Source organism: Babylonia areolata, chromosome 31 (genome assembly GCF_041734735.1).
Source record: "Babylonia areolata isolate BAREFJ2019XMU chromosome 31, ASM4173473v1, whole genome shotgun sequence".
NCBI lineage: Eukaryota > Metazoa > Mollusca > Gastropoda > Neogastropoda > Buccinidae > Babylonia > Babylonia areolata.
In genome coordinates, this window is record NC_134906.1 from 3,916,348 (window position 1) to 3,926,347 (window position 10,000).

The window sequence follows — 10,000 nt, forward strand, 5'->3', positions numbered from 1 at the left end:
CACCCCCCCACCCCCCACCCCCTCCCCCTTACATGTACAAGGCCACACTCGAGTTCGTCTGTCGCAATCCCAGCGGGGCAGAGCAGTCCACAGGTAAAGTTCTGTCCACACATTCCTCAGTCTTGTTTGTGGGCTAGTGCGAAGTGGACTGGTCAGGGGAGAGACGGGCTAGATACAGAGAGAGAAGCAGGGAGACACGGTGAGAGACAGAGAGGTAGAGAGCTACAGGGAGAGACAGAGAGCTACAGGGAGAGACAGAGAGACAGAGAGCTACAGGGAGAGACAGAGAGGCAGAGAGCTACAGGGAGAGACAGAGAGCCACAGGGAGAGACAGAGAGACAGAGAGCTACAGGGAGAGACAGAGAGCTACAGGGAGAGACAGAGAGGCAGAGAGCTACAGGGAGAGACAGAGAGCTACAGGGAGAGACAGAGAGAGAGAGAGCTACAGGGAGAGACAGAGAGCTACAGGGAGAGACAGAGAGACAGAGAGCTACAGGGAGAGACAGAGAGACAGAGAGCTACAGGGAGAGACAGAGAGGCAGAGAGCTGCAGGGAGAGACAGAGAACTACAGGGAGAGACAGAGAGACAGAGAGCTACAGGGAGAGACAGAGAGACAGAGAGCTGCAGGGAGAGACAGAGAGCTGCAGGGAGAGACAGTGAGCTACGGGGAGAGACAGAGAGCTACAGGGAGAGACAGAGAGCTGCAGGGAGAGACAGAGAGCTACAGAGACAGAGAGCCACAGGGAGAGACAGAGAGAGAGAGAGCTACAGGGAGAGACAGAGAGCTACAGGGAGAGACAGAGAGACAGAGAGCCACAGGGAGAGACAGAGAGCTACAGGGAGAGACAGAGAGCTACAGGGAGAGACAGAGAGCTACAGGGAGAGACAGAGAGCCACAGGGAGAGACAGAGAGCTACAGGGAGAGACAGAGATGCAGAGAGCTACAGGGAGAGACAGAGAGGCAGAGAGCTACAGGGAGAGACAGAGAGACAGAGAGCTACAGGGAGAGACAGAGAGACAGAGAGCTACAGGGAGAGACAGAGAGCTACAGGGAGAGACAGAGATGCAGAGAGCTACAGGGAGAGACAGAGCTACAGGGAGAGACAGAGAGCTACAGGGAGAGACAGAGAGACAGAGAGCTACAGGGAGAGACAGAGAGGCAGAGAGCTACAGGGAGAGACAGAGAGCCACAGGGAGAGACAGAGAGTCACGGGGAAGAGAGACACAGAGAGAGTTAGAGAAAGAGACACAGAGAGACACAGAGAGAAGCAGAGAGAGACAGACAGAGACAGAGAGAGTCCGAGAGACACAAGGAAACACAGAGAGACACAGGCAGAGGCACAGATACACAGAGAGACACAGACAGAGGCACAGAGACACAGAGAGACACAGACAGAGGCACAGAGACACAGAGAGACACAGACAGACACAGACAGAGGCACAGAGACACAGAGAGAGTGAGGTGGGAAAAAGAGAGTGGTTCGCGTGCCACGCAGAAAAGGACAGTTACTTCAGTCTTGTAGTGGTGGTCAGTTCTGCCCTCCGTGGCCAGCTGTGTGCATGAGGTGTGGTCAGTCAGAGACCATGGTGTCCGTGTGCTGCTGACAGCATGACGTCAGTGGGAACAGGTGGGTGCACTTGATTGACGCACGATTACAGATGGGCGGACGTGATTGAAACGGTACCACCGATGGGTGGACTTGATTGACACATTATGAGGGGCGCATGGACTTGCATTTGTATTTGCATTTCTTTTTTATCACAACAGATTTCTCTGTGTGAAATTCGGGCTGCTCTCCCCAGGGAGAGTGCATCGCTACACTACAGCGCCACCCATTTTTTTGTATTTTTTTTCATGCGTGCAGTTTTGTTTGTTTTTCCTATCAAAGTGGGTTTTCTACAGAATTTTGCCAGGAACAACCCTTTTGCAGCCGTGGGTTCTTTTACGAACGCTAAGTGCATGCTGCACACGGGACCTCGGTTTATAGTCTCATCCGAATTTCTAGCGTCCAGACCACCACTCAAGGTCTAGTGGAGGGGGAGAAAATATCGGCGGCTGAGCCGTGATTCCAACCAGCGCGCTCAGATTCTCTCGCTTCCTAGGCGGACGCGTTACCTCTAGGCCATCGCTCCACTATGACAAGCGAAGGGATTCAAATGACACACTATGACAGTGTCAGTGTCGACAGGTATGTGGCAGCAAGGCGTCAGCGGGAACAGGTGGTTGGACTTGATTGACACACTATGACAGGTGGGAGAACTTGGCTGACACACTATGACAGGTGGTTGGACTTGATTGACACACTATGACAGGTGGGAGAACTTGGCTGACACACTATGACATGTATGTGGACTTGATTGACACCCCCCCCCCACACCCCCCACCCCCCCAAAAAAAAGAAAAGAAAAGAAAAAGACTAAACATGATAAACAAGGGGAGAGAAAGAGCGAAAGAAAGGGAAGATAAATAAATAAAGATTAATAGAAAGAAAGAGAAAAAGAAAAAGAAACAAACAAACAAAGGAAAATACAGACGATGAAGAGAAAGAAAAAAACAAAAAGAAAGAAAGAAAGAAAATTAAAGAAAGAAACGAAACGAAACGAAACGAAACGAAAAAAAAATGTAGCGACAATGGTGGCGAGTGAGAAAAAAAAACAAGAAAAAAAAAGAAAAAAAAAGCACCAATAATAGCCGCAAGGAAAAAAACCCAGCAACTTGGCTACCGACAACAGACATAGCGAGACAAGCTTCGCACGGCTGATTGCAGAATGTGTGTGAACCGTTCTTAAAGGGCACAGCTGAGTGCACAATGTGTATGTAGCGTTTTGGACGGGCGCAATTGCCGACTGGTTAAAGCGTTGGACTTTCAATCTGAGGGTCCGGAGTTCGAATCTCGGTAACGGCGCCTTGTGGGTAAAGGGTGGAGATTTTTCCCGATCTCCCAGGTCAACATATGTGCAGACCTGCTCGTGCCTGAACCCCCTTCGTGTGTATTCGCAAGCAGAAAATCAAATACGCGCGTTAAAGATCCTGTAATCCATGTCAGCGTTCGGTGGGTTATAGAAACAAGAACATACCCGGCATATGCACAACCCCGAAAACGGAGTATTGCTGCCTACATGGCACGTAAAAGCCCACTCGTGTACATACGAGTGAACGTGGGAGTTGCAGCCCACGAATGAAGAAGAAGGAGAAGGAGGAGGAGCTGTGTCTTGTCAGGCACAGCTGTATACGGAGAACAACGTGTTCAGCCTTAGTTTGGTCAGCGGCCGACCACCAGGGCCGGGTGTCATAAGGCGATCTTTACGGCGCTAAGTTTGCTTAAGAGTTAAAAATGTTCCTAAGTAGGTATATATATATATGGAACTTACCGTGGAGTTGGGAACGTTCTTAGCGATAAGCAAACTTAGCAGTGTTAAGTTCTCTCACGCAGCTCAGCAACACCGTAACTCTCTCTGTGTCTCTCTGTCTGTCTGTCTGTCTCTGTCTCTGTCTGTCTCTCTGTCTCTGTCTCTCGCTCTATCAACCGTTGTCTATCTGTCTCTCTACCTGTCTGCCTGTCTGACTCTTTCTCATCATGATAATGATTATAATGATAATAATGATAATGATGAGGATAACAATGATAGTGATAATGATAATAATAATGATGATACTACTAATAATAATGATATGATAGTAGTAGTAGTAGTAGTAGTAGTAGTAGTAATACTAATAACAATAGCAATGATAATGATGATGGTGGTGATAATGATGATGATGCTGATAATATTTTTTAATGATAATAATAATAATTATCCGGGAGGGATTGAAGGGAAGGGGGCCGTCGCTTGGGTCCGGCAGAGCCGGTGGGACTAACAAGTCAGTATTTCACACCAAAAAAAAATATGTTAGACAAAAAAAGCACTACACTACACTACACTACACTACAATACAGCACAAAAATATAATACAACACAAAAATACAATACAATACAATACAAATTGTCTAAGGGAAATACTTTTGAAAGAAGCTATGGACATTAATAGTAATGCTTGTTACAAAGTGATGATAATTGTTCGTGCGCTCTCGCTCTCTCTCTCTCTCTCTCTCTGTGTGTGTGTGTGTGTGTGTGTGTGTGTGTGTGTGTGTGTGTGTGTGTGTGTGTGAATTGTGTGTATATGTGAGTGAAAATGTATGTGCGTGCCTCTTTGTGTGTATGTATTTGTGTGTGTGTGTGTGTTGTTTGTCTGTTTGTGTGTGTGTGTGAGAGAGAGAGAGAGAGAGAGAGAGAGAGAGAGAGAGAGAGAGATGACCTCTGGCAACAAAAAACAAAACAAAAAAAAATCTGTAGCAGAAATCCATTCTGTTAGGTAAAACAAATAAATGCGGCGTAGACTACAATTACAGAATTGTCCGAACGCGGTGACGCCTCCTTGAGACAACACACACTGAAACTGAAAACAGAAAACAGAAAACTGAAAACTGATAACTGATTGCAGCAGCAGCAGCGCCCCCCAGTGGCCGTGTGATCGTGTTGCCTGGAGACAGCAGCGCCCCTAGCGGTGGTGGTGGTGGTGTCGGTGAGAGCGAGGCCAGAGCGCTGTGTGTGTCTGTGGACAGGATGGCCACCAACCATGGCTCCAGCAAAGTGGGTCCGGGTGACACGACTTTTGCGTCCAGAATGGGTGAGGTTGTCTGGCTGTTTTGCTGTTTGTTTGTTTGTTTTGTTTGTTTCTGTTTGTGTGTCTGTGTCTGTTCCTCTGTGTGTTTCTCTGTCTGTTCCTCTGTGTGTGTGTGTATCTGTGTGTCTGTCTGTGCCTCTGTGTATCTGTGCCTCTCTGTCTCTGTCTGTCTGTCTCTCTCTCTCCCTCTCTCTCTATCTCTCTCTCCCTCCCCTACTCTCTCTTTCTCTCCCACTCTCTCTGTCTCTCTATCTCTCCCTCTCTGCCAAACTTTCTCTCTCTCCCCCCTCTCTCTCTCCCCAATTCTGTGTGTGTGTGTGTGTGTGTGTGTGTGTGTGTGTGTGTGTGTGTGTGTGTGTGTGTGTGTGTGTGCTTATCCCTCTCTCTCTTCCCAACTCTTTCTTTCTCTCTCTTTGTCTCATTCTGTTGGTTCATATATCTTTTCGTCTATATGTGTCTCAGACACACAGGGAGAGACAGAGAGACAAAGAGAGACAAGAAAGACAAAGAGAGACATGAAAGACAAAGAGAGACAGAGAGATATAAAGAGAGACAAAGAGAGAGACAAAGAGAGACAAGAGAGACAGAGAGAGAGACAGAGAGGGGGGGAGGGAGTACGAACGAACCCCTTACCCACTGGTGTTTTCGTGTGGTGTGCTGGGTTGTATCGTGTTATTGCGTGTTGTGCTGTGCTGTGCTGTGTTGTTTAGCTGTGGACTATGGCTGCATCTTGACAATAACGATGACGTCCACGACGACGACGACGATGATGATGATGATGACACAGAGAACGCCACAGTGGGGAACGGGGACATAGGATGCTGTGGTGGATATATCCTCATGATGGTGGTGGTGGTGGTGATGATGATGGTGATGGTGGTGGTGGTGGTGGTGGTGATGGTGATGGTGATGATAATGATGACAGTTATGGTTATGATGATGATGATGATGGCGATGATGATGATGATGATGATGATGGTGATGGTGATGATGGTTATAATGATGGTGATGATGATGATGCATGATGATCATGATGGTGATGATGATGGCGATGATGATGATGATGATGATAATGATGATGGTGATAATAATGATGATGATGATGATGATGATGATGGTGATGATAATGATGATGATGATGATGGTGGTGGTGGTGATGGTGATAATGATGATGATAATGATGATGATGATGATGGTGATGATGATAATGATGATGATGATGGTGATGATAATGATGATAATGATGATGATGATGATGATGATGATGATGACAGGGAACTCCACAGCGGGGGACGGGGACATAGGATGCTGTGGATACATCCTGATGATTTTCTCCATCATCCTGGTCGTCCTCTGCTTCCCCCTCTCCCTCTGCGTCTGTATAATGGTCTGTTGTCGCCCTGTGTGTGTCTGTATCAAGGTCTGTTGTCGCCCTGTGTATGTCTGTATCAAGGTCTGTTGTCACCCTGTGTGTCTGTATCAAGGTCTGTTGTCGCCCTGTGTGTGTCTGTATCAAGGTCTGTTGTCGCCCTGTGTGTGTCTGTATCAAGGTCTGTTGTCGCCCTGTGTGTGTCTGTATCAAGGTCTGTTGTCGCCCTGTGTGTGTCTGTATCAAGGTCTGTTGTCGCCCTGTGTGTGTGTGTCTGTATCAAGGTCTGTTGTCGCCCTGTGTGTGTCTGTATCAAGGTCTGTTGTCGCCCTGTGTGTGTGTCTGTATCAAGGTCTGTTGTCGCCCTGTGTGTGTCTGTATCAAGGTCTGTTGTCGCCCTGTTTCTGTCTGTATCAAGGTCTGTTGTCACCCTGTGTGTGTCTGTATCAAGGTCTGTTGTCGCCCTGTGTGTGTCTGTATCAAGGTCTGTTGTCGCCCTGTGTGTGTCTGTATCAAGGTCTGTTGTCGCCCTGTGTGTGTCTGTATCAAGGTCTGTTGTCGCCCTGTGTGTGTCTGTATCAAGGTCTGTTGTCGCCCTGTGTGTGTCTGTATCAAGGTCTGTTGTCGCCCTGTGTGTGTCTGTATCAAGGTCTGTTGTCGCCCTGTGTGTGTCTGTATCAAGGTCTGTTGTCGCCCTGTGTATGTCTGTATCAAGGTCTGTTGTCGCCCTGTGTGTGTCTGTATCAAGGTCTGTTGTCGCCCTGTGTGTGTCTGTATCAAGGTCTGTTGTCGCCCTGTGTGTGTCTGTATCAAGGTCTGTTGTCGCCCTGTGTGTGTCTGTATCAAGGTCTGTTGTCGCCCTGTGTCTGTCTCTCTGTGTGTTTTGTTTGTTCCTTTGTGTGGATGTCGTTTTTCTTTAATTCATCGTCTTTTCTCTTTGAGCGGAATTAGACGTGTCATGTGTGTATGTGCGTTTGTGTTTGTGTGTGTGAGATGGGGGGGGGGGGGGGGTAAGGGGATGCGGATTGAAGGGGATATACAGAGAAAGGATAAACTAGAACAATGGAATCAACAATTCGTAAATATATGTGCAACATCAATTAATATCATAAACTACAATAGCAATTAAAACCGAATATCGGTAAGGTCGCATCATAGAAACACTGCTATTGGACTGTGTAACAGGGATTCAGCAAGTTCAATCAAAAGTAATTTGTTGGACATTGTCGGATGTTTTTGACGAGTTGTTTGAGAGGATGACTAGTGATATCAGAGCTGAGGGAGCGTACTTTGAGAGACTGTACTAGTCTGTTTGTTCGTTGGTGTTCTCAGAAAGCCACGTGTCAGCGAACTTATGAATGCATGTATACATGTATCTGTCTGTCTGCCTGTCTGTATGCATGCATGCATGCATGCATTCATACACGTGTATGTATGTATGCATGTATTCATGGCTGTCTATCCGTCTGCCTACCTGTATGTATATATTATGTATGTGTGCACGAATGCATGAATATACGTATGTTTCTGTTTATATGTCTGTCTGTCTGTCTCTGTCTATACGTCAATGCATCTACCTGTCTGTCTATCTGTCTTTTTGTCTATAATTTCATTATGTATGTATCAGTCTCTCTAACTCTGTGTGTGTGTTTGTGTGTGTGTGTGTGTGTGTGTGCGTGCGTGCACATGTGTATGTGTGTGTGTATGTGTGTGCGTGTGTGTCTATGCGCGCGCGCATGTGTATGTGTGTGCGTATATGTGTGTGTGTGTGTGTGTGTGCATGGGCGCGCGCGCGCGCACGTGCGTGTGTGGATGTGTGTATGCATGCTTGCGTGTGGATACATGACCGTGTATGTATGTGCGTGCGCGCGCGTGTTGTGCTTGTGTATGTATATGTGCGTGTGTGCACGTGCCACCCACCCCCCACCCCCCTCCAACCCCCACCCCCACCCCCCTCCAGATCGTGCAGGAGTATGAGCGTGCGGTGATCTACCGACTTGGGAGGCTGGTGTCCGGGGGGGCCAAAGGGCCAGGTTTGTTCTTCATCCTTCCCTGTTTGGACGAGTACAGAAAGGTGGACCTTCGTACCGTGTCCTTTGACGTCCCTCCTCAGGAGGTGAGTTTTGGTTTGGTTGGCTTTCTTGTGTCGTGTGTGTTGATGTGGATAGGGGGGTGGTGGGGTAGTGGAGGGGGTGGGGTGGGGGGGGGGGGAGAGAGGTCTGTGTATGTAGGGGTGTGGGTGGGGGTTTCTCGGTGTGTGTGTGTACAGGAAGGTTGACTGCGTACCTTGTCTTTTTTTTTTCTTTTTTTTTTTTTACGTCCCTCTGTTCAGGAGGTGAGTTGGTTTCTTGTGTGTGTGTGTGGGGGGGGGGGGGGCGTAGGGGGTAGGGGGGGTGAGGTTTGTGTGGGGATGGGGGTGGGAGTGCGGGAAGGGGGAAGTGTCTGTGTGTGTGTGTGTGTGTGTGTGTGTGTGTGAGTGTGTGTGTGTGTTTGCGTGTTTAGTTGGTTGACTGCTTTTTTTTTTATCTGTGTGCGCGCGCGCACACACACACACACACACACGCAACCTCCCACTCCACCCCACTCCACCCACCTCATCCCCCCTCCCTCTGGCTCACACACCAACCACCACACAAATACAGAACCTTCCACCCGCCGCCCCCCTCCCCACGCCCCCCCCAACCCTTCCCCCCCCCTACACACACACAAAGCCCACCCACCCACCCCCAACTTACCCACCCCTGCCCCCCTGACCACCCCACCACCACCATCACCACCACCCACACTCACACCCACACATATACGAGACAAGACATACATATAAAAAAAATATATATAATAAAAGAAAAACACCACTACCCCCGGTATCTCTCTCTCCCCTTGAACCAAACAGGTGCTGACGCGGGACTCGGTGACTGTGGCGGTGGACGCCGTGGTGTATTTCCGCATCTTCAACGCCGTGTCCGCCGTCAACAACGTCGAGGATTTCGGCCGCTCCACCAAACTCCTTTCAGCCACTACCCTCAGAAACGTGCTGGGCACCAAGAACCTGTCGGAGATCCTGTCGGACCGTGACCAGATCAGCGACTTCATGCAGGTGAGAGAGGTTATCGTTTGTCGTTAACTCTCTCCATACGAACGGCGAAAGAGAAGACGTTAACAGCGTTTCACCCCAATTACCACCATCAAAATTTTGCAAGCGGAAGGCTATTATACTAAGAGGTGAATGTTGACAAAGAATACCACAATTCTGACGACGGAAGCTAAAGGTTGGGTCATTGAGACACCCACTGGACATCCGAGGGGTTTGTGTAGAGGAGAAGAGAGGACTGGCCGTACTGAGTGAGTTAATGTGGGTGAAGTTCCATCTAAAAAAATAAAATAAAATAAAATAAAATAAGATAAAATAAAAAAAACACCACCAAAAAGTCGGGTTGAACTGCGGTTAGATCGATGTTTGGAAAAGAAACTGGGTTCTGTTACAGGTGTGTAAAGTAAAAAAAAAAAAAAAAAAAAAAAAAAAAAAAGTGAGTGGTAACAGTTGTGGGTGGTGATAGGTGTGTACAGAAAGCAGGTGGAGACAAGTGTGTAAGGAAAGTTGGGTGGTGACAGGTGGTGGTAGATGGTGACTGGTGTTTAAACAAGGTGGGTCGTGACAGGTGTGTAAAGAAAGTGGGTGGTAACAGGTGTGTAAAAGGTGGTGACAGGTGTGTAAAGAAGTGGGTGGTGACAGGTGTGTAAAGAGTGGTGACAGGTGTGTAAGGGGTGGTGTCAGGTGTGTAAAGAAGTGGGTGGTGACAGATGTGTAAAGAAAGTGAATGGTGACAGGTATGTAAAGGGTGGTGACAGATGTGTAAAGAAAGTGGGTGGTGACAGGTGTGTAAAGGGTGGTGACAGGTGTGTAAAGAAGTGGGTGGTGACAGGTGTGTAAAGAAAGTGAGTGGTGACAGGTGTGTAAAGGGTG

At 48.1% G+C, this 10,000-nt stretch overlaps 1 protein-coding gene across 1 annotated transcript in view; it reads left to right on the forward strand.

Annotated features, from left to right (window-relative positions):
* Window positions 1–10,000, forward strand: part of LOC143275987 (band 7 protein AGAP004871-like) — a 17,263-nt gene that overhangs the window by 2,860 nt on the left and 4,403 nt on the right. Inside the window, exons 2-5 of the mRNA XM_076580350.1 lie at window positions 4,485–4,670; window positions 5,942–6,054; window positions 7,997–8,152; window positions 8,930–9,133. Of these exons, the coding sequence (XP_076436465.1) occupies window positions 4,607–4,670; window positions 5,942–6,054; window positions 7,997–8,152; window positions 8,930–9,133 (537 nt within the window). The 5' untranslated portion in view covers window positions 4,485–4,606. The remainder of the gene's footprint in view (window positions 1–4,484; window positions 4,671–5,941; window positions 6,055–7,996; window positions 8,153–8,929; window positions 9,134–10,000) is intronic.